The 24727-nt window shown below is 51.4% G+C and overlaps 1 protein-coding gene across 2 annotated transcripts in view; it reads right to left on the bottom strand.

Moving 5' to 3' along the window:
- The window catches only part of PLXNA2 (plexin A2), a 206771-nt gene that overhangs the window by 64034 nt on the left and 118010 nt on the right, over positions 1-24727 (bottom strand). For both annotated transcript variants that reach the window (XM_078440906.2, XM_078440905.2), the window contains exons 5-8: positions 8584-8684; positions 5206-5329; positions 3344-3497; positions 2613-2709 (exon numbers count right to left, since the gene is read on the bottom strand). In XM_078440906.2, the coding sequence (XP_078297032.1) occupies positions 2613-2709; positions 3344-3497; positions 5206-5329; positions 8584-8684 (476 nt within the window). The remainder of the gene's footprint in view (positions 1-2612; positions 2710-3343; positions 3498-5205; positions 5330-8583; positions 8685-24727) is intronic.

Genomic DNA, 24727 nt, shown 5'->3' with positions numbered 1-24727 from the left:
GTGTAGGAAATGGTTTTGAAAGGTACAATGTTAAATGTGAGCATTATTTTCAAATGCGTAAATTACCTGTGATTTTAAGCTCTTAAGTCACTTTCGAGTGTTAACAACTAGTTCAGTCACCTGTGTTTCTGGGCTTTGGGGGAGTTGACGATATTAAGTGGTAATTTTGTACCACTCTCCAAGTAGCCAGGCATAGGTATGTGGCCATATGTGTGTGGTTGATCAATTTCTTGCCAGGGTGAGCGCTTCTTTCGTCTGGTTTCTCCTGAGGCTGTGTGTGTTATGCTGGCTGTGTGTGACCCACCCATTACAAGAGAGTTGGGTTTTGTAGGGGTCTTCCTGCTCCTTGTCAGCTCCCCTGGTCTAGCCTTCCACAACTAGACCAACCTGGAAAGGACACCGCTGGGTCTGCAATCTGGCGCCACCTGGTGGGTGCTGTCTTTAGATTTGGGCCGATGGGTGTCCATCCAGGGGGTGACTGGCTAATATGCCACCCTATTGTGGGTGCATTAGCCCAATGACACCTCATCTTCTCCATGCCGATCAGTTTCATCCCCTTCTGGAAATGCCCAAAGTTATTTTGTTTCTGAGCTTAGGCCAGATTGCCCGGTTCTTGCTAACGTGCTGTGCTTCAGCAAGTAAATAATGAAAATGGACAGAGAATGATGAGAGGGGTTGCAGGCTCTTCTACTTGTGATTTTGTGATCCTTGCTGTAGCACTTATCCCCTCGGGGCCTTAGTTTACCATATTAAAAGCAGAGGGTTGAACTTGATTCTGTGACTTTTTGCTACGAATGCCAGGAGCAGAGAAGGGTAAGACACATAGTGTTTGGGGTAAAATGGAATCTTTGCTGTCCAGGAGATCTGCTTTTTTCTTTTTCTTTCTTTTCTTTTTTTTTTTTTTTTTGGCTAAAACTTGCTGCCTATGACTGCATTTCTGTTGCCATAGCAATACAAAGTGGTGACATCACAGCAAACAGCCATGGAAATGAGGGTGCTTCTCACAAACAATGAATTCCATCACCGCTGTGTTGGAGTTTGAGAAGGCGGTTGGGAGTTTCTTTCTCCAAGATGCTTGCATTTCCCCTCCAAACTGGGTTAGCTGGGATTGGGACGCAGCGGTCAGTGGGCGACTGTTCTTCAGCTTCAATACTTACTGCCCTGCACCCCCCACCCCCCCAGGCCATTTTTACCACTTGTCCTGTTGATCTCGGCACAGCTATTGACTTGTCCCGATGGGGCTCAGCTGTGTCTCCTTCCTTAACTACTGCAGGGACCCTAAAACTCCAAGTAGATGATTCTCATCATCAAAATCAAGATCAGAGGAGGGGAGAGACTAAGGAGGACTGGCTCATTTGTCTATGTTAATGGCTAATGATCCCTTTTGGGCTTAGCCGCAAACAGGCCCTCTTCCCACGTGGACTGCTGAACTCCTCATGTCCACTGCCGGGACCCCACAGACTTGACACCTTGGAGTTACATAGACCTCAGGTTGTTCCTGTTCTGGGGAATGGAAAAGAGGGTCCATGGAATATTCCCAATTATTGCTCTGCTTGGTATGGAATTGTTGCTTGATCTCTCTCTTTGTGGAATGGCCATGGTCACTGGTCCAGTGGCCTTTACGTGGCCCTATTATAGAGACCTGTTTCCCTCTTTTTAAATTAAGTAGCATACAAGTTCCCAGTTTGTATGGAAGGAGCCTCAGTTTTTCTTCCAGAGAAGATTGTTAGAAGCTAAATATGGGTCTTTCTTCCTGCACAGCTGCAGAATCTCATACCTTGTGGGCATCCACCGCTGGAGATAGCTGGTGAGGTCAGCTGGGCTCTATCAAGCCCTTCTGGAGGCTGCTGGTTTGGTCTGGTTACCCTCTCCTCTTTAAAAAGTTGAAGGCTAGGGGTGCCTGGGTGGCTCAGTTGGTTAAGCGTCTGACTTTGGCTCAGGTCATGATCTCACAGTCCATGAGTTCGAGCCCCGCGTCAGGCTTCTGTGCCGACAGCTCAGGGCCTGGAGCCTGCTTCAGATTCTGTGTCCCCCTCTTTCTCTCTGCACCTCCCCCCCTCGCACTCGATCTCTCTCTCTCAAAAAATAAGTAAACATTAAAACAATTTAAAAATTTGAAGGCTGGATTTGGACCACAGTGGAGTTAAAGTCTCCTCTCCCCTCCCAGCCTGGGGTCATTACATCACATCCTTCTCTAGGGGTAGCTGTGTGCGTAGCTGCCTCTTAATGAGTCCCTCTCGACTTGGTCGTGGAGGATGTGTCTAAACTCCATCCACTGTCCATCTCCGCGCTCAAAGCTACCACCCGCTGGTCTGAAATGGAGAAATTTTCTTACGATCCTTGGGCCATGACCACTGCCTTTCTCTTCACACTTTGTTCTTACTGTCCTGGCTTGAGAACTGGGGGAAGGGCGGTTGGGGAGCCAGGCATGGGGGTCTGCATGAGATCAGAGGCCGTGGAGAGTGAATGCCATTCCATTGACTCTCACTGAATGAGGCAGACAGAACTGAGGGCCTGGGGGGAGACTGGGAGGTGAATACAACCCGGTTCCAGCTTGGAGAAACGCCACACCCACAGCCAGGCCCAGAGTGAGACTCCCGGTAAGTACTTACAGTTGGTGGGCGCTGCAGTTGTAGAACTTGAACTCAGTGCTGACAAACATCTTCCCTGTCTCCTTGGATCTCAGCTGCAGCTCTAGCCCAAACCAGTCTGGGGGGGGGGGGGGGCGGGGAGAAAGGAGAAGGTAGCAATCTGGGGGCCCAGTGGAGAATCTGGGTATAATCCATTAAGCCACTGCAGGGCTCTCTTGGGGCACGACGCTGCCTGAGTTGTCTTTGGTCCCAAGAGAGTCCCTTTGGTCCTGCTGAGACACCCATCACGGAGGCCCAGACTGCCCCACACCCCCTCTTAGGGAAAACAGGATGAATCCGATCCCACAGAACCCCTTGCTTTTGCTGAGGCATGTTCAGTTACTGAAAGCCTTTCAGAAATATTAGGCCAGAGCCCCTCAAGCCCCCAGTGCCATGGGGAGAACCCCGCTGAAAATCACTGGCTGCAGCCCTCGGAGGGAAGTCTGGAAACACTCTCGGCTCACTGTGCAGACTTAGCCCAAATGGGAGCAGGGGATTTCCTTCTTCCGGAATTTCACTTCGGGGCATGACAAGCAGCTTTCAAACTCAAACGAGTTATATCATAAGCCCGTATTAGGGTCTGCAATATGAAGACGAGGTCAGGCAACTTTTGTGCTGGTACTCACCACCCCCCATCCCCTGTGCCCTGTACTCTTGGCCGTTCTGGTAAGGGCAGTCCCTGGCATGTGACTCTCATGGCACACGCTTCTTACCTTGATCCAGAGGGATGACAGGGACATCCTTGGGCCCCGGTGAGATGCAGATGACCTGGCTCCCAGACACCTGTCCGTCCACCTCTGTCAGGTTCCCAAAGGCACAGGAGATGCCCGCAGACAGGTCTGGAGCATCACTCACAACCAGGCTGAGCTGTGGGAGGAGCAAAGAGGCCGAGGATCAAAGAGATGATGCCGCAGGAAGAGACCCAGGGGCTCAGGAGACCTGGCCCTGCCGTGGCCGGGTGCTCACTAATCTCCCCAGACCTCATCTGTTAAGGCAAGACACTGGTCCAGGTGATCTTCCGGCTTTGACACGGAACAGTTACAGCAGCCCTGACAGCAGTCAATGGTCTTTATTAACATCATTATTAGTTTATTTTTCAATCTTGCCCCGCATCAGAAAGGACTGAGTGAGGGGCACTGGAGGGAAAGTTACCACAGTCCATCTCGGACCCTCATCATTCTGACATGAAACTGTGAAACTGGAAAGCAGGTCATGAGCTGAGCCCTTTACAAACAAGTCTTAACACTGGTTTACCAATCTGGAGGTTTACCACGTTGGGGGAGGACAGCCTAGCTGTTATTCAGGGGCTGCTTATCAGGTCGGTGGGGGTCCTAGGAGCTTCTGCTTCTCTGTACCCCCCTACCCTGGGTGCTCTGCTCATGGACAGCACCCCTCGAGTAGGGCAGTGGCTCCACAGGGAGCTGTGGGGGTCAGAGAAAGCAAGGGACTCGGACACCAGCCTCTCGGAGGATGTCTGCTGCTGTCTACGGGTTCCAATGATCTAGGCCAGCACCTCCCAGCCTTTGCAAGTTTGAGTGCCCTCCTCGGAAGGGTAACAATTCCTCAGACTGCCAGAAATGAGTTTGTTCTCAATGACCACAATAGAACATCTAAGCGGTATTTGAAACAACAGGTAAAGGATCTGAAGACCGGCTTCCTCTAGCAACAGGGAGTGGCCACAAGGGTTCATGGGGACAATACCCCCGCCACCCCCGCGGTGGCCTCCAAGTTGGGAGCCACTAGGTAGGTCTCCCTTTGTCTTCCTACCAACACCTGGCTGCATTTATTTGCAGTGGTTTCTTAGCACAATGAGTGTCACCTAGCCTCTCCAGGCATTTGTTTGCTGCTGAATCGCTGCCCCAGTTTCGTTTCCATGGGGCCAGAGACTTAGGTACAAACTCCGCTATTTGTTCCCTCAGCTCCATGGGAGCCAAAACCTCCTGGTGGGGATGAATGAACAGAAACCTTGGAAGGTTCATTAACTAATTAACATCCGTAAACGCTCATAAAACCTTCAGAAGGAAATGATCATGCAGGGCCTGAGGACACGAAATATTTTGGGTTGTACCTCGACAGGTGGTTAAGGGCTATTTTATTCTCTTTAATATTCTCTTTAAGTGCATACTGGGCTGTGAATTAAGTCTCAGTCTCTTTGTCTCTGTCTCTCCTCTCCCTTTCTCTCTCTCTCTCACACACACACACACACACACACACACAATTCTAAGGTCTCTGTGAAAAATGGTAGGTGGAGGAAGGTAAATACAGCCTACAGTGAAGAAAAATGCGTTATTTCGTATCGGGTTGCACCATATCGTAGCTGTTTGTTACTAAATGCAACATCTAGATTTACAAAACAGATCAACGGGTGATGAGTTTGCAGGGTGTGGAGAGGGGCTGTGCCCTTTACATTAAGAGTTATCATAGGGTTTCTCCAAACACAACGTTTCCTTGGAGCCTTTAAAGTGTGCTCCAGTCACCGACACACGTGCAAGTGTTAAAGGAACACACGCACACACGGAAAGGCGCTCTGTGCCTGTCCCCTCCACGAGCTCCCTAGGTAGGACGAGTTACTTACCAGGCGGCTGTGTTCAGACACTGAGATGCTGCTGGGATGCACCTCGAGGCTCATGCACTGGCTGATGCTGGCAGCAAATCGATTCGGTTCCCAGGCCCGCTGGCACTTGTCCCTGCGGGAGCACCTGCCGTACACACAGATTCACAAGAGGTCAGGCCACGGAGACCCATCTGTTTGGTTCCACTGTCCCCTGGGGGGTTGTAAGAGGGGTTTGCTGCTCTGAGGCTTGTGGCTTGTCTTCTCATTATGCTTTTCACTTACCCCAGAGGGCTTGGGTGACTCCCAGATGGTCCTGACGGCAGTTAAACACAGACTAAGAGGAAGTGGGATTAACTCTCAATACAGGAGGTACAATTTTGGCATAAAGAATAGCTCCTGACAGATAGTATCTTTATAGGATGTTCGGTGAGCAACGGTGGGACATTTGGGGAATGTGAGAATTAGCACACAAGAGGCTAAGGATATGGGCTTTGGAGCCAGTTTGCCTGGATTCTACCCCCTCCCCCCCAGATCAACTGCATACTAGCTGTGTCCCTTTGGGCAAGTTACTTAGTCTCTCCGAGCCTCAGTTTCCTCAACTATAAAATGGTGAGGATAGTGACATTACCCTACCTCATAGGGCTATTATAAGGATTAAATCAGTTAGTACTTAGAAAATGGGTTTTAGGCCCTTATGATAATAATAATAATGATGATGACTCTTCGTGTTATTATTCTACTCCAAAAAAATGGAAAAATCTGGACAAGTCTTAGCTGTATCGGGCGGTGCACATGTGATCTTGGGGCTGGATTAATGGCTCTCTGAAGGCAGGGACCATGTTTTATTCATTGAGGTATTCTACCTGTCACATGATATATTTTAAATAAATATTTGCGGTGTGCAATAATGCCTGGAGACAGAGAGACAGGCCAGGAGTGTCAGCCAGGGCTGCCTCTGTCAGAAAGCCGTGTGGCCATTTCTCCCGACAGCTTCATCCCTGGCTGGAGGCTCTCTGCCCAGTGTGGCAGGTGGGCATGGTGACGCCTGCACGCAGGAGCGTCGGGCTGTCACCGGTGTCACATGGGAACACGCTGTCGGGCCCGGTGCTTCTCCAACCAAGTAGCCACCGAGATACAAGATGCCACAATCCCACAATCTGGCACTGATTCCCACCAAACTCCCCGCCCCCGCCCAAGCCCCTCCCCTCTTCCTTTCCAGGCACATAATGGATCTAAATATGAATGCTGTCAAAGAAAAGAATTATTGAGGTTTAAGTGAATCCTTAAGATAGCTCTAAAGTGAGCTCTTGACTGGAGCCTTTATCTCATTGACTCACTGAAATGGCTCTTTTTTATCATACTATTTATGGCAACAGTCCTAACAGAGATAAATAGCCTTGGAGACAATAACAGACTTGCAAGAGCAAGGCATACAGAAGAGACAGGAAGGTTTCAAATCCCCCCAGACCCAGAGCCTCTTCAGCAATCTCCCTCGGCCTCTGCCTCCGTTCAAGTCCAGCGGGTGGGCCTGGGAACTAGAATGGGCCCATCGTCTGCTTCCTGTTACCTAGGCCGGCCGCCAGTGGCAGGTGGGAGGGCACTGCGGGGGCGTGGGTGACCGTGAAAAAGATCTAAGGGGAGAAAGCTCTGGAAAGAGACAGGAAGAAGCTTGTTCCGGAGTGCTCCTGGTAAGCAGAGGTGCCAGAAGAAGAGATGTGCCCATAGGTGGGAGGGACTGATTGTCTGCCACAGGTAGAGGACAGAGGAAATCACAGGGAATCCTGATGTGGCTCGGCCCTTCTAGAAGCCACAGCCTACCCAGACAGGAGCACGACAGGGGTGGTGTGGGGCCACCGGGAGACTCAGGCACTGTGGTAGATCAGTGGCCTCCGGCACAGGCTGGGGAGCACGGTTGTCCGTGCTGTTGAATAAATGATGATCCCCCATCTGTAAAGGGGTGTGTTCTGTGTGACAAGTGCACCGGCACAGAAGCGGGGAGGGCCAGGCAGGGGGCAAGGTGCGGATGGTGTGGCTGCACGCCCACAGCACAGGGAGAGGACAGGTAGTCTAGGACACTTCCACAGAGCGGGGGCAGCTGGCAGGTTCTCAGGAGGAATCAACCCTGCTGGTGGGAGATTCAGCTGGCTGGCTGCTCGGCCTCACAGAGGGGAAACAGTTTTAGCCGCCTTTGCCACTCCTGGGGCGTCGGAATCTGTACCACTTGTCTGACCTGAATGGTGACTCCCTCACTGCCTGGGTTCTGGTGACAGCATCGTGTGAGTGTGTGTGTGTGTGTGTGTGTGTGTGTGTGCGTGTGCGTGCGCGCGCGAAACTTCTGGAGGAGTCTCTTACCTCCAAACCCAAGCAGGGAACCCAGTATTTGTGGGCTCAAATCCAGTCCGGATTTTGCATCTGTGAGGCGCCCGCTTCCCTCCCTCCCTCCGTAGCCCTCGCAACACCTGCTGCAGAGGCTGGAAGCCAAGAGCTATTGTGCAGGACCCTGAACTCTGGCCCCCCGCCTCCGCCTCCACCCCAAACCCGGCACATTTCATGGAGATGCTTTGCTGGCTGGCACGAAGCCACAGAGCTTCCAGCTCCATTGGGGAACAGAATTCCTGGCCAGCTCCCGCCTTTGGGTTGTCACCCTATTCCCTCCCTGGGGGCTCTTGGAATTAGGAAGTTCAAGTGTGATTTTGCATTTCTATGGAGCTGGGATTCTACTGGCAGGGATGCGTCTGAATAGGGGTGTGAGGCAAGTTAGAGTGAGGTGCAGACTTCTCCAAATCTTGAATTAATGAGGCCAGAAGGGTCCTCCCAGAGGTTCAGAGCTCATGATAACTATTTTGATTCGGAGAGCCTATTCTGGGCTTCCGTATTTCCAAAACATTTATTATTTCATTGAATCCTCACGGTTTACCTTCCAGGTAGGCATTATTCCTATTCAGCGCCGGGAAAGTGGAGGCCCAGGGCGGTCAGTGCAGCATGCACAGACACACAGCGGCGCGCTGGAATCCGGGTTCCCCCACCCTAGCGCACTGCCATCTGCACGCTGACGGCAGGAGGCACCTCGTTCAGGGTGCACCGAGGAGGTCCTCGGGGGTTCTCCACCCGCCCTCGTGAGTTCTGCCCGTACCACTACCCTTCCCCGTGTTGACAAGGTGCAGCTTCAGAGAAGCCAGGAGGGCAGAACTCGGACATGAAAGCAAGGCAAAGGCACTAACACTGGGAAGGAAGGACCCCCCCGCCCTTGGCCTCTCTTCCTGCTCTTCAACCTCGATGAGAATTACTGGAAATTCCCCTCTCCCCGCGCAAGCCACTGTCACAGCCTCATCAACCCTCCCAGGAAAGCACCTGGTGGTCTACACCCCGGGCGCTTTTTCAGAACGCTCCCCAACTTACATGTTGTGCAAAGCACACCAGCCGCAGTGAGGGTCCCCCGAGCTCAGACACTCCCCACAGGTCGTGTACTGTTCACAGGACTCCACGGGGACCCTGGTGATCTGGCAGAGAGACGAAAGAGAGCACGGTTAGATCAGGTAGGGATGACACCTACCCACACCTGCAAGGTCACTGCCCCGAAAGAGGTGACGCTAGGGGATAAATCGATGGCCGTTCTGTGTTCTCATCTGTGCGCCTGGTGCGGGGCGGGCGGGGGGGCGGGGCGTGTGTTTCTGGGGCGGAAGACGCAAGGCTGCTTCTTGCCATCGCCAGAGGCAGCAGCAAATCATCCTGCGTCCTTCTGCCTGCCACCAAAGTCCTTCTGCCTGCCACCCAAGTCCGTGTGGGAAATGGGCTTGCGGTAAGTGCTGAAAATGGTTAACTCTGCTGAAAGCCTATTGAGTGCCACCAACTTGTCTCTGAAGGGCTTTCAGCTGGGCTTGGGCTGAGACATCCTGCCCGCACAGAAAAATTTATAAAGGGAGAGAAGGAGAAACTTTTCCTATCAAATAATATTCATTGCATGGCAGTCTCTTTACAGCCAACCAAACATACCACCTGGATCCAATTATCCCATTCTCTGATGTCTGCATTCAGTTTTTCTAGTAAATCTCGCATCCTTTGAAAAGGCTGGCTACATGGGAACATCCGCGGAGATGAGCTGCCTGCCTGATTCCGCCTTGCTGGGGAAAGTGACAATTTACCGACCAAGCCCCTGTCCCCCCACTCCAAGGATGTAGCCCCAGTGAACTCCTGCCAGCTTCCCCAACAGGGACTTGAGCCAGGCCTGTTTGGACCGGGCACCTCCACCTGTCCAGCGTGTGTGACACTCAGGCCAGGTAAGGGGGCCAGAGGACAGAAGTCCTCCATTTGTCACGCTAAGTACCACCCCTGGCTGGGGCAGCAGGGCTGCTGGGCTGCGAAAACCACTGGCCGGGCTGGGGATGGGTTGTCCTCTGTCGGGGTACAGAGGTCCCCCCCCCACCGGATGCGTGACCTCAAGTACAAATGCGAGCCAGTGTCCTATCGCACGGTGCTCTGCCTCTGGCAGAGGGACAGAGGATCCGCGAAGGCACTTTCACAGCATCATCTTGAGAGGCTTGGGATACATCTAACATGCTTATCTAGCAAATGTTTATCAGAAGTCATTAGAGGGAGGCTCGGGTGCCAGGTGAGAGAGAAGTGCCAACCATCAGGGCATAGATCCTGCCCTGCAGAGCTCAAGTCCGGGGGGAGCTTGTCACTGCAAAGATGGAGCTCCTCACATGGGACAGGGGTGAACTTATAGGCGGGGTGCAGGGTACAACCTGTTTGGAGAAGGGGCCACTTGGGTAAGCGGGAGTCAGGGTAGTAGTGGGCCCACGCACAGACCCAGAAGGGCAGCGCGAGAAGTGATCATCACGAGCAAAAGTAATCGTGGTTAAGTTCAGCATAACTCAAGGGTGTACCCCGGATGGGCCGGGGTGAGACGCAAGGGGGGTGCACTCGGGGGCCAGACGATGAAGGGTCTCGTGCACCAGCTCCCAGGAAGCGTCCTTTCTATGTCGGGTGTCCCTCCTTCCTACTACCTCATAACACCTAAGAGTCACATGACAAGGCTTTCCTAGAAGTGAGTGGCATAATCAGCTCTAAACATTCCTAACCTCCTTTTAGTAACAAAAATATAGAGGGGCACCTGAGAGGCTCAGGCTATTAGGTGTCCGACTTTTGGTTTTGGCTCAGATCATGATCTTGTGGTTCGTGGGTTCGAGCCCCGCGGCTGCTTGGGATTCTCGGTCCCTCTTTCTCTGCCCCTCCCCCATCATGCTTGTGCGCTCTCCCTCAAGATAAATAAATAAACTTAAAAAAAAAAAAAAAAAAGAAATGCAGGAAGGATAATCGTAAAGCCTTGCAAGTCAGTTAAAAACACTGGTAGTGTAAGTGGAGGCTGGTCTGAAATAGCTCCTGTGTACCCGACCTGAGGGTTTGCATCGACTCGATGCCCAGTGTGCCCTGACGGGGTGATATAAGAGCTCAAGGGGCTAATTTGTTCATGGGCTGCAGAAATAATGTCAGGATGGAGACAGGCCACCCCACTCTGGGGACTTCCCAGCTCAGGCCTCTGCTCCAAGAGCGGCGTTGTTCAACCGGGTAGATCCTTCCCGGAAGAGTGGCTGATGGGTCTGATGGGTCTGATCTAGATGCAGCATCCAAGGTACAGCTTATGGACATGGGATGTTTATTTAGAGGTGGCCGTGGAGGCGGTTTCCCAATGTTCGGAGGGCGGCGATGTGGCCGCAGGGCGACTCATGGGTAAGAAGTTTCAGGAAAGCCCAACCTAGGAAAGTCAAGGCTGTCCAATAACGCAAAGCCCTCACTTCCGGAAGGGACTCCCGTCACTGGAATGCTTAAGCAGAGTCGAGGTGACAGGTGCCTGGAAGGCTGTGAAAGCCATTGCTGCCCTCCCTCCGAGGGAGGCCGCATTTGTCCTTCGATTCCGATGTTTGGGATTTGATTTCCCACGGTTTACCTAACTCCTCCCCGAGACTGTTAGGATTTCTGCCCTGAACGACTTGGTACAGTTAAAAGCGAATATCCAGCCATTGCCACCAGCCACCCACCAGCCACTGGCATCACATTGCCTTAAGAAGCAACCCTTCCCCCCTGACTCATGGCCTGTGATTCCTACAAGGAGCACCCTTCTGGAAGGTACCTGCCAGGCACTCTCTTAGTGTGCCTCTCCTGGGCCTGAGGCTCTCAGCCCTTCAGGATAGCTGTGACCCCACTGCCTGGGATGGCTTCCGCCCGCTCCCTCCAGCCCGCCCTCTGAGGCCTGAGCGCAGCAACCCAGCGCCCAGCCTCCCTTTCTTGGGTTTCGGGATCCGCGTGAGTGATGTCTGCATCTGGCTGGAAATTAAAACAACTGTCTGCATTGCATTCGGCCCGTCTGTCAAAACACAGCCCGGCTCTCAGCAGCTGGGAAAGGGGGCCCTGAATGGGAGCAGTGTCCCCAGCAACAAAGCCCACTTTCACGCCAAGTGCCACGGAGATAGTGAGAACCCTGTTCTTCTCCAAACATGAAACCAAGAGCACAACTATTTTTCCTGTTTCCTGGGCCCTCCTGGTGGGAATTTCTCTCTTTTTTTGTAATGCACTGAGTGGAAGAGAGAAGTGAAACAGGAAACTTATGGGGGGGGGGGGTGCGGTTTAAGACTCGAATGATGCCCTTCTCAAAGATGTAATAGCCGTGCACAAACCAGAAGCCAGAAATGTCACAGGGACCGGGAGGAGACCCTCAACGTGACATGTTTCTGTGGGTTCTCTGTCTTTGCTACGTTCATGTGCTTCTATATTCATTCATCAACCGATACTCACGGACCACATCCTACATACAGGCCAGCACTAGGCACTTCGGGGTAATGAAAACAACAGCCGCAGTAAAACACAGCCATCACCTTCAAGTTGCAAACAGACTAGCAATAAAACAAGCAAACAAACAAACCAACCCCAAGAAAGTGATGTGTGTTCTAAGAGAGGCATTGCAAGAGAGCTCAGGGAATTCAGAGCAAAGAGAAAATACTTTTACGTCTTCTGGGTCCAATGTGATAGCCACTCTCTCTTGCGGTTATAAGCATCTGAAATGTGGCTAGTTCAAACCGAGATGTGCTATCAGGACACAATAAACCCTGCGTTTTGAGGATTTTTGTATGAAAAAAAAAAAAGGAAAATATCACATTAATAATTTTTTATTGAGACGTTAAAAAAATGAAAAATTTCAAATATTGGGTTAAATTAAATCGATGATGAATGTCACTTCTTTCCCTCTTACTTTTAAAAATACAGCTACTAGGGGCGCCTGGGTGGGTCAGTCGGTTAGGCTTCCGACTTCGGCTCAGGTCATGATCTCGCGGTTCATGGGTTGGAGCCCCGCGTTGGCCTCTGTGCTGACAGCTCAGAGCCTGGAGCCTGCTTTGGATTCTGGGTCTCCTTCTCTCTCTGGCCCTCCCCCACTCCTGCTCTGTTTCTCTCTCTCTCTAAAAACATAAATAAACATTAAAAAATTAAAAAATATATATAGCTGCTAGAAAAGTTACAATTGTACACAGAGCTTGCCCTTGTGGCTTGTGTTTTATTTCCATGGGACGGTGGTGCTCTAGAAGGGGGTCCCAAGCAGGCTTTGTGAGAAACAAGGCACGTGCCCGGGTCCTGAAGGGTGACTAACATTGACGCAGATGAAGAACGTTCCAGGCGGGAAGACCCCTGTGCAAAGGGGAAGCAGAGTTTCTTCAGAAAACCTTGTGTGAGAGCAAGGGAGCACTGGGTAGAAATCTGGAAGGGCAGGTGTGGGTTCAGCTGGAAAGGAGGGAGAAGACCACAGAACTGGGGACATATGAAGTCTCTGAGCTCTCCAGCCTGCCACCTCTCAGCCAGGAGAACGTCCTCCAGAAAGAGGTGGCCCTGGACCTCTCTCAAGGAGCAATGACTCTCGATGCGGGGTCCTGGACCCAGCAGTGCTGGCACGACCTGTGAGCTTAGGAGACAAGAAGATCCAGAACCCGCTGAGTCAGAAACTCTGGGATGGGGCCTGAGAAATGTTTCTGACAAGCTCTCCCACTGATTCTTCTGTCCTAGAGACTGCGAACCACTGATAACAGATAACCTTGCTCCTTGGGGGAGGCTTTTGAAACGTCAGGTCCCAGGGCCAGGAAGAAATGGGTTAGAACTCTGCCTTGGGGCTGTGGAAGGGAAGAGGCCCGATTGAGGGGGAGGGGGAGAGGGAGGGGGGAGAGGGCACTGCTTAGCGTCCAGGGAGAAATTGCCCCTAAGAATTTACTCTGAGTCTATAAAAGCCCTAAAGGACCAAGGTCGAATCCCTGATGTCTGGGTGCATCACCCTGCCTCCCAGGTGACAGGCGCCCTGCTCTGGGACCTGGTGGCTGGGGTGGGTGGGGCAGGATGGGGTGGGGCTGGGAGTTGTTTCTGGAAGCTTTAAGAAGGAGGGAGAGCTTTCTCCTGGAGAGCGTCCACTGAGTCAGGAGGCAGTTTATCAGGACTGACTCAGAGTTTAATGGGACACTCTGTGATGCTTTAATTAGTGTTTGTTTATTATGATTGCATTTTAATTATGCCTGAGGCTCCCCCGCCCCCTTCGCTGAGTGCTGGGATCCCTGGGTAGCTGGGCTAGGAGGTGAGGGTGGCAAGAAGAAGCCTACAGTCGGGAGAACGCCCTTCCCCTGACTCCTCCGCCGCCTTCTCCCAGCGAACCCAGAGCTGCTTCGGACCCATTCTGCCCTCACACTCCGCGTTCTTTTCTGCTTGATCTTATGTCTTGTAATTATACCTCTAATGAATATAACTGTCCTATTAAGTCATTTACTTAAGAAATACTCTTAATTAAAGGTGACTCATACTGCGTTCTTGGCTCCTCTGGCCCTGGGGCCCCGCATCTCTAGTGCCTTCCATGGCCTGATTCAGTGGGGTTGGAGGACTCTGTGGGAAGGGGTCACCGGGGATGTGCAGAGTTTGGGGTGGCTCCCCTCACTCTCCCTCTTTCCAGCACAGTGTGTAGTCCACAAGTTGTGAGGCCCTGTGAGGGACATGATATCAGATTATTACTGGCTGTGGGGACAAGTCACTGAGAAAATGGTGGGAACCAGCCTCATGCTTGAAGATCTTGAAGAACATGGCAGACCTGCGGGGCCTGGACCACCCAAGGTGAGGCCAGGAAGGCCTCTGAGGCCCTGGACAGTGACTTCCTCAGGTGCAAACACATCATCTCTCTTCAGTGACAAGTGTTCTCCAATGGCGGACAGAGGAACCAGAGCCCTTTGCCAAGCGAGCTTGGGGACAGAGAAACCATGTTTCTGCCATCCTGTGTGGACACCTGGAAGGAGCTACATGGTTCTGAGAACCCAGATGCGTCTACTGGAGAAGCACCCGAGTCGAAGGAGCACAAGACATAGGATTTTGACAACAGATTGTGCCTGGGTCCCTGTGGTCCTTAAACATTTACTGAGCACTGTGCTGACAGGTCAGAGCCTGGTGCCTGCTTTGGATTCTGTGTCTCCCTCTCTCTCTGCCCCTCCCCGACTTGTGTTCTCTCACTCTCTCTCTCTCTCTCTCTCTCTCAAAAATAAACAAATAACCTTAAAAATTAAAAAAAAAAAAAGTGAACTCTGTTGGGCACTGGGGCTCTATAATCTTTGCCTTGCTGGGTTTGTTTGAGGACAAACCAAGGAAACAGATAATCTCAATACAATGGGATAGATGTCACAATAAAGGTATAATCAAGACGCAGTCATTGCTCAAAGGCCAGAGAGCAGAGGTCCGCCTCAGGGGCCATGGCGTCCAAGAGGCTTCCAGGATTCCTAAGCAATCGTGCACAAGAGACACAAGACAGCAGGAGGAAGTAAGAAGCTGTTCTCCAGGCTGGGGGAGCCCCTCAGAGAATGAGCATTTAATCCCCTGCCCTCCTGGAATCTGCTGCCCCCTGCCAGATGGTACACCTGTCCCCACACGTGTCCCCAGCCTCCTGACACAAGGAAAGAAACAGAGGCCTTCTCAGTGGCCAGGAGCCAGGTGGCGGGGGTGGGAGGTGACGCGGCCTGGCTGGAGCATGCAGTTGGCCTCATCCACAGCCTCCTGGTCCCCAGGGCCTGGCCAAGCGCACAGCGCAGCAGCTGAAGCACAGCTGCCTCCCTGAGCCTCATTCTTTCCTTTGCGCCTTCTCTCGGTGGTCCCACCAGCCGACCCTCTCTCCCCTTCCAGTTAGTAGGGTCTCAGACCCACCTTCTCCTTTCCCGCCAATCAAAGCTGTTTTCCAGCAAAGAGCTGACGCTCTTTTACATCCACAGCTGCAGGCAGGCTGAGGAGAGCCCCGGCCAGGCCTGGGGTGTGGACCCAGATCCCTGGTGCTGTCCCCACAGTGCCCGGGGGAGGGTTCCAGCTTTTCAGAGTGCTTTCACACACTTGATCTCACTTGATCTGCACAACTCCCCAGGGAGGAAGCCAGGTTAGGCATTGTTATGTATTATGATTTCCATTTGATCCACCAGGAAATAGAGGCCCCCGGAGGGCTGGCTTAGCCCTGGGCTCGGTCTTGCAGTGACTGGCAAAGTGGCCAGCTCGAGAGTCCGCCATTGCCAGAGTTGGGGGACGTACCGTATGGGACCTTTTCCTAAGCTTTTTTTTTTTTTTTTAGATATTTATTTATTTATTTTTGAGAGGGAGGGGGAGAGAGAGAGAGAGAGAATGAGTGGGTGAGGGGCAGAGAGAGAAAGAGGGAGACAGAGGATCTGAAGCAGGCACCGCACTCTCAGCAGCCAGCCTGACGTGGGGCTCAAACTCACGAACGGGGAGATCATGACCTGAGCCTAAGTTGGACGCCTAACCGACTGAACCACCTAGGCGCCCCTGTAAGGGATCCTTTTGAGGATGAGGAGGGACGGCAGGTTCTGGGGGCGTTCCAAGAGATGACGTTTGAGGTGAGGTCAGAGCAGGGTTCAGGAGGCAGGAAGCAAAGCCGGGGGCAGGTGGGCCTTTGCTTCTCTGTCCCCACAGTTCTTCGTAGCTTGCTGGCACCCCTAGTTGTTCACTGGCGGATGTATTGGGGGGGGGGGAGTCTCTCTTCACAGGCTTTCCCCAAATCCCGGCAGCCCTGGGGTCACAGGTACAATCAGTCTTGGGAGGCCTGGGTGCTTGGGGCTCTGTCCTTCCCTTCACTCCAGATGGGGCCAGGGTTCAGAGACTTCACAGGGAGAGGGACATGGGCAGCCAGTCAGAGAGGCCTAACCCAGTGGCCAGCCCAAGCCACAGCGGACCCTCCAGGGACAAGATGGGCTGCACCGGCTCCTAACAACCTCCTATCACCCACAGTTCTGTAAGTTTCCACGGAAAAACACAAGTTGTGTCTCCTGTCTTTTACAGGTAAAGAGCTAACTGTCGACTGGATGCCTGAAACCTCATCTTCATCGAAAACTCCCTACTGCGAGTGGGTGGGGGTAGAGGCACGGGATCCCCTCCTTGGATCTGCTCCCCAAGGATGGAGGGGTGAGGAAGTGATAGGGACTGAGGTCTCCTGCTGATGGCTGGCAGGCTCCTGGCTGGCATCACCCTGCTCTGAGCCGGGAAGTTGGCTGAGTTTGTGGAACAGAATGAAGCAGCAGGAATAATAATAACGATGGCTTTCATTTACCCAGTGCCTAGTGCACGCCAGGCACTTTGGGTAGATTATCTCATTTAATCCTATGCCAGCTTTGCAAGCAAGGTGTTCTTAGGCTCACTTTACTTATTAGAAAACAGTCTCAGGTTAAATAACCTGCCCAAGGTCACGTGCCCTGCAGGTGGCAGAACAGAACTGGAGTCCAGGTTAGTCTGAGTCCCAGGTTGAGGTAGTAAGGTCTGGAGACAGGCAGCACGGAAGAAGAAGCACCCCCCCCCCCACCTCCTGAAGTTGCCCCAAGAGCTGGCAGTCAGGGGCCCCTTTCGTTGTCCTAGAAATCAGGTGCCAGCCACGGTGCTTAGCCATACCCTTGGACACTGCAATTGGAGACAGCCCCCGACTTACAATGGTTCGACTTGAGATTTTTTGACTTTAAGATGGTGTGAAAGCGATACGCATTCAGCAGAACCCGTATTTGGAATTTGGAATTTGGATCTTTTCCCAGGCTAGCAATATGTGGTACGATGCTCTCTCCTGATGCCCCGCGGTGGCAGCGAGCACAGCGCCCAGCCAGCTACGTGATCCTGAGGGTAAACACCCGACATATTTAGAACCATTCTGTACGCACACAACCGTGCTGGTTTTTTTTTTTATTTAAAAAATTTTTTTTTAATCTTTATTTATTTTTGAGAAAGAGAGACAGAGCGCGAGTGGGGGAGGAATAGAGAGAAAGGGAGACACAGAATCTGAAGCAGGTTCCAGGCTCCGAGCTATGAGCACAAAGCCTGATGCGGGCTGGAGCTCACAAAGCATGAGATCATGACCTGAGCCGAAGTCGGACGCTCAACCGACTGAGCCACCCAGGCGCCCCACAACCGTGCTGTTTTTGACTTTCAGTACAATATTCGATCAATTGCATGAGCTATGCGACACTTTATTGGGAAATAGGCTTTGTGTTCGATGCTTTTGCCCAACTGTAGGCTAACATAAGTGTTCTGAGCATGTTTAACGTAGGCTAGGCTGAGCTACGACGTTGGCTAGGTTAGGTGTATTAAATGCATTTCAAGTTAGATGGGTTTACCAGGACGTAACCCCCTCCTAAGACCAGGAAGATGTGTGCATTCACCCACACGACCACTGCATGCCTCGTAGCTCATTTTACTCTCCTGTTTGCTAGCAACAGTTCAGATGGTGAATCTGGAACTACCAGATGCAACAAAAGTTCGTCAGAGATCGAACAGAGAAAAGATCGTCAGAGAGTCAAAAGGAAGAAAGGCTGGTGAAGGTTGAGGATCCCCTGCTAGATTTTTCTTCAGGCTGGACAGGACCAGCACAGTAATGGACGGGGTTCTGAGGGGCTTGAGCATTTTCCATCCCCAGCCTCCTAGGAATGTCCCGGAGCCCCTCAGCACAGCCCTCCGCACGGAGGTGTCAGGGGCTCTTCAAGCCTCCATTCTCTTACTTTTAAAACGGAGACAACAATGCCTGCTCTTCAGGGAGCATAGCACCTCTGAGCTCACGTTTTCAGCTTTGATCATTCCTATCAACTCGCCGGTAGTTAATGTGAAGCACTCACTATGGTTTGTTCCGAGTGTTAGATCCCGTTCTTTAAAAATCAATAGCCACCTATGAGACCTCCTTGAATCCTTATAAAGTAAACACCAGCCCAGCCTCTTGCCTGTGCTCTGAGCTGTGAACAGTCACGTGATCAATATCATTAAGAAAAAGGAGGCACCACCCCCAGAAAACCAGCTAGAGGTTCCGGAGCCTGTGATTGCAACTAAAGCCACACGGAACCTTCTGGCCACGAGCTGACCCTGGGGCTATCTCCTAAGAGCTCCTGACACTCTGGAGACCTCGGGCGGAGTGGAGTTCAAAGAGAAAATCTATTTTTAATGACTTGGGGGAGAAGAGTGGAGTGGCTGAGTAATTCGGAGTAATTAAAGCTATCTATCACTCAGAGAGTGGAATCCAAAGTTGGTTGAACTTTTCAATGACAGTTTTTCTCTCCTCATTCATAAAACTCAGCAGAGACTTATGCGGGAGACAAAGGGGAAAGGGTGGTGGGAAAAGAAACTTCTGGCCCCTAACAGTGACGACATTTATCCTTTTGAAGAACACTAAAGCAACGGCCTCTTGCCTTCTCCTGGATCCTTTTTTTTTTCTTTTTCCAGGTAGAGGCCATATTTTGTACCGGCTAAGAAGGCGTTCTCTGAAGAAGACAGTCCTCAGTTTCAAAGCCAGTGCCTATGCTTATCGGCGATATGACATTAAGTTGTCAGCTCTCCTTATGCCTCCGTATTCTCCTCTGTAAGATGGTGACAATAATGATATCAACTTCACAAGGTTGTTTGGGGGTTTCTGCAACACCTGTATACAAAGAGCCTTGCACACAGTCGGTGCTAAATAGTGGTAGTTATCATGCTCTGTCTTTATTTGCAGACCCCACTGAAGGTGGCAGTGTTCGCACGGGAAAGCTGCAAAGGGCGGGCACCCAGGCTCCGCACTCCTGTGCTGAGTGACCTTGAGCAAGCCACCTCGCCTCTTCGGGCTGAGACCGCTGGTCTGTCATACGGGGAGAATTATGTGTGCCCTTTGCAGGAAGAGCAGTGCAGCCACTCAAACTATTGTCCTTAGGAATGACAGAATCCCTACCTGAGGCCAAAGTGCACTGAGACTCACGCTCCTCTGCTGAAAGAAGTCAAATCAAGCTTAGTCTCCTAAGGATCAAGGTAAAACATTGGCAAAAAAAAAAAAAAAAGTACAAGGAGGGCAGGAAACTCAATGGGCAAAGTAGATATTCCAGACGCCATACCATATTTTCTTAGGTAGGAGCTCTGGGCCAGAAATACGAGGGGAGTGGACGTAGGGCCTTTCTAGTTCTTATTTTCGGAAGGATCTACAAAGAGGCAGAGATGTAGAGACTATGTTGTCTCCATGACAACCGTGGGTTTATTCCGTTAGGGAAAGCAGGTGGGATAGGAAATACGGGACGAGTGGGTTGGAGAAATGGGGCCTAAGAAATAACTTTAACAGATATCCCCCTGGGATCCAGATGCCTGGTATGACCCAGGTCCCACAGAGTTCCCCATGGAGTCAACATCAACTGCTCTACTCAAAGAGGGGAAAGGTGATGAGGGCAAGGGAATGGGGTAACGAGGCAGGGATGCCACGGCATTCACCCATTCCTGTCCATCCATTTCACATTTCCACCTGCCCAGGTGGTTCCACTGAGGCCCCTGGATGCACAGAGCCCAAGAATAAGCTTACCACACGGAACCTGATTTTAACTAAGAGCTGGGCATCTGCCTTGCAGGCCCTGGCCTCTAGGTTCCAGCCCCTCCAGTTCTGCTCCCCCTGCCTTCCAGTTACCCGCAGAGCAAGACCAGAGGGTCTGGAGCACCAGTTAATTCCAAATTCTCTTTGAAGCCTCTATGGTGCATAAGCTTGGGAAAGTGAGATTTGGGGTGGGAATCATCAGGGCCCAAGAAGAGGCTGGTCAGGAATGGGAGTAAGAATACCTTTGCAGCCATCTGGGTAGAGGGTGGGTCCTACCTTTAGTGTTTTTGGGGGATGAGGACTCAGCGAATCTTTTTTTAAAAAAAAAATATTTATTTTTGAGACAGAGAGAGACAGGGCATGAACGGGGGAGGGTCAGAGAGAGGGAGACACAGAATCCGAAGCAGGCTTCAGGCTCTGAGCTGTCAGCACAGAGCCCGACGCGGGCCTCGAACTCACGGAGTGTGGGATCATGACCTGAGCCGAAGTCGGATGCTTAACTGACTGAGCCACCCAGGCGCCCCTCAGAGAATCCTTCTATAAGAGGGAAGGTGGAGCCTTTAGGACATCGCTGCTCCTGAAGGGGATCCTAAGAATGAAATATTAGCTCTATGGTTGACATGTGGTAGCGCTACAAGAGCAAAGAGGAAGGGAAAATCACAGAGGGCTTCCAGGAGGCAGTGTTTTAGAACGATGGCCTCAGTGAAAAAAACCTAAAGAATACCAAAAAATTTAAAAATAAATAAATAAATAAATAAATAAATAAATAAAAAACAACAAGAAAAATTGCCTCTTGGATGAAGTTTATAGTCCAAATGCCCCCCCCCCCCCCGGTGTTTGTGTCTTTTAACCTCTGCCCTCACCAGGTTGACATTTCCACTCCAGGCTCCCTCTGTCAGTATCAATGCCCACTCCCGCTAGGGTGGCCTCTCATGCTCTGGTCCCCCCTCCTCCTTAACTTTGCTTACACAATCCTGCTAATCAGAATGTCCTCCCCTCTTCTGATCACGTGCACATCCCCGGGCTTCCCCTCCTCCGTTCAGCCTTCCCAGATCAACCTCTATGATGTCTCTTTCCGAATTTAGAATCTGACTACCTGGCCAGTTGGCAGGACTCTAATACACTTTGTAAACTCTTCTTAGGACTCTATCTTTTTAGGTTACTCAAACGGTTCTGCTTTTTACTTCCTCGTATGAGATATCCCTCTACGCTCCAACTTCAGTTTCTTACACAGAATAGGTCTATAAATACCTGCTGAGAAGCTAATCACACTTGCCCAGTGATCCAGGTTTTATTTTAAGCTTCTTAAGTAAATGTACTAAGAATTATGCGAAGGTTCTCTAGGTGTGGCTGACGCCCCTGGCATTCTGCTGGGATCCATTAGGTGATGTGAAGGGTTTTTTTGTTTTTTTGGGTTTTTTTTTTTCATTTTCTTTTTAAATAGACTTAATGTTTATAACCCAGCGGAAGTGCATGGTGTCCTGGAAAGGACATGACTGTTAAAGTTAGAAGAACTTGGTTCGGCCTCACCACGTACTCAGCTGTGCTGGGTGAACCTCTTAAACTCTCTGAGCCTCAGTTTCCACATTTGTAAGTATTATCAGATATCAAAGCACCAAGGTCCCATGAACGCTGTAGGCTCACTAAGGTGGCTGACTACCACACAATTTTTCAGAGTTAAGTCTCAAGATTCTTCTGGCCTTCATCCTGGGTCCTGGTCCCAGATCAAAGAAATACAAGAGTCAAGGGATGAAAAGGAGGAGACATTGTGAGATTTTGGAGGAAGCCCTTGGCATCCTTTAATAGAACCCTTACGAGGAAAGCTTGAGATGCATGCCCCAGACTGTAGGGGACAGAGTGGACAGGGAATCCAGAGAGTCAGCTGGTGAGCTCTTGGGAGGCAGAGTGAAGGCAGGACCTTGGGGAGTCCTTGAGCACCCTCACCCTGGTGACAGTGGTAGGCCAAGGATGGGCAAATGCTACCTTGCACCAAATCCAGATGCGGTCACCTCGGGAAGGAGAGCTGGCCCGGAAGCATTTTGTGACCTGTCCAAGTGAAACCCCTGGAGCTGAGCTCTATGTGGAGAGAAGTGCTGGGAAATCAGGGCTGAGAGGAGAGGGCAGGAAACACTGCCCAACTGCCCGAACTTCAGCCAGAGGAGCTCAGCAGGGGGGTGTCCAAGGGCCCATGAAGGACCCAGCCTCAAAAGAGTCAGAAGCATTGGCCAGCCCTGAGAGCAGGAGGCTATCTTGTGACAATTCTAGTTCAAGTGCGAAAGGGTCTCTCTGACCCTTCCTCTCTGCTTCCTAGAAGGGTTCAGTAACAACAGCTCTGCTAGGGGGAAGATAAGTGAGAAAAGGAGCAGAAACCCCCCTCCCACCCCTTGTGGCTCCCCATGGGGAGAGTGCAGGAGGCCCAGGCCACGGGATGGGGGAGATCTGAGCTTTGGTCAAGGCCAGAATTTTCTTCTGGTCTGGAACTGGACATTATAACTCTGAATTAAGACTGTGTTTGAGACCCGAAGGCCTTGGTATTAATATCCAAGAGTGAGCTGATGAGCTGTGCAGGTATCGGACAGAGGCGAAGGGACCACAGGAGACAGAATAAAGCAGTGGGATTTGGTACATCCCCCAACGCACTGGGGGACATGAGAATGCGAAGGACCGCATCCCCATCTCAACTGTCTTGGTGATAGTCACATGAAGTGAGAGCCACAGCACAGCCTGGTTCAGGACCAGGCTTATTATACACATCTGGGGGGAATTCCTTGTGTTACTACTTTTTTTTTTTTTTTTTTTAATTTTTTTAACTTTTTAAAAAAATCTATTATTCAGAGATAGAGCATGATGCATGGGAGGAGCAGAGAGAGGGGGAGACACAGAATCTGAAGCAGGCTCCAGGCTTTGAGCTGTCAGCACAGAGCCTGACGCAGGGCTCGAACCCACAAACCATGAGACTCGTGACCTGAGCTGAAGCCGGATGCTTAGCCACCCAGGCACCCCTTCCGTGTGTTACTTCTGGGGACAAACTGATACCTTCCCGATAACGTGATTTGAAATAAAGAGAAGGCTCGGGGCGTCAACTCTCAGGTGGTTCCGCTGACCAGAACGTTCTGTCTGAAACCCTGGTGTCCTTCCAGGAAGTATACAGAAGGCGTGCCTTCTCTTTTTCAAGTCAAGTGGCTTGTGGGTCAACAGAATTTGAAAACTGCCCCACTGGGATGCCTCAGGAGACTCAAGTAAAGTCACTGAATGTGACATCCCAAGCTGGTCTAATGAAGATAAGGGTGTTGCCAGGAGCTGGCTCCCCGGTGAGAAGCCCTCTGGGTGCCCCTGCGTCCCCGCTCCCCCAGGCCGCAGCTCAATCAATGGGGATTACCACTCTAAACCTCCCCCCACCACCCTGCCTGGAGGGTGGTGGCGGGGAATGTTTGAATCTGTACTTTCCGCCCTGCTTTCCATTCCTGGCCTCCTTCAGTGGCTGCCTCAGATGTAACCAATGTCACGGAGCCGCTGGGGATAGAGAGGGGTGGAGGGGAACCTGAGGAAACGGATGAGAAACAAAAGATTCTTCGCCCCCCCCCCTTTTTTTTTAACAGGTGCTTAGGAAATTAATTAGAGAAAATAATCACCAAGTTGTCTGAGTCTCTATTTTATTGGGTGCATGCCGGGTCTGCTGGAAAAAAAAAAGGGGGGGGGGAATTTTAAATAATTTTGGAGTTATAACTGATGTAATTAGGTGCTCAGTGAACACTTAGCATCGAGCTGTGCTTATTAAAATTACTGTTTTAATCAGAACATTGCTGGAGAATCATTAATAATACAATGGCTTGATTCCCTGGAACTCTAATTAGACCTGGACTTTTAACCACCTGAGCGTAATCTGGCTCCGTCTGGATGCGCACCACACGGGTGATGCATTATCATTTCAGGGCATGTGGGGACAGAGCATCAATACTGCCATTTAGCGACTGCCTGAATGCTTTATTTTGGAGTGTGAGAGTATGTTGAGGAGGCTCAGGGGCACCGATGCTGAAAAGCTGGAGATGGAAGTGAAGGGGGTCAGCCAAGGGCTCGGGGTTGGAGGTCTTCAGGAAGGAAAGGCAGGAGATACTTGTCCCGCCGCAGGACATGCCTTATACATCGTTCCGCAGGGGGAGCAAGCAAGCCATAATGTCACAGACCCAGCTAAGGGCCGTTTCCCTTTCCCGTTTCCCGGGATGCTCTCTCTGCCTGTCATGCAAACCGAACGCGGGTCCAGGCGGGTACAGCTCTAGTCCCAGGCCAAGCCGTGGTTATCGGAAATCCGATCGATCTTTAACTAAAAGTTAATCTGGTGAAGGGTTGGGACCGCTTCTTAAGTTTTCCCCAAACCCAGAACTCTGGGTCACCCTAGAGAGAGACGGTGAGATGGGCTGAGCTTTTCCAGAACTTTCCAGTCCTTACGGACATTTCGTGGTTAACTAGGTCCAAAGCTTGGAGGGAGGCTAGGGGGATGTGTTTGTGTCCCCTGAGCCGTTTGGCTGAGCTGGTGTTTGGGGAGCGGGATCACTGCCCCGGCTCTGAGTACAGAGCTTTGGTTTCTCCTTAGCGGGCGGCTCAGTTGTGTCAACATTGATTTGGCCCCCACTGGGGGCAGAGTCCTTGGATAGATGTCACAGGGGTGGCTGAGAGCAAAGGAAATGG

This window comes from Panthera onca, chromosome F1, assembly GCF_046562875.1.
Source record: "Panthera onca isolate mPanOnc1 chromosome F1, mPanOnc1 haplotype 2, whole genome shotgun sequence".
Lineage (NCBI taxonomy): Eukaryota > Metazoa > Chordata > Mammalia > Carnivora > Felidae > Panthera > Panthera onca.
This window is presented reverse-complemented; position numbering and strand designations above follow the sequence as displayed.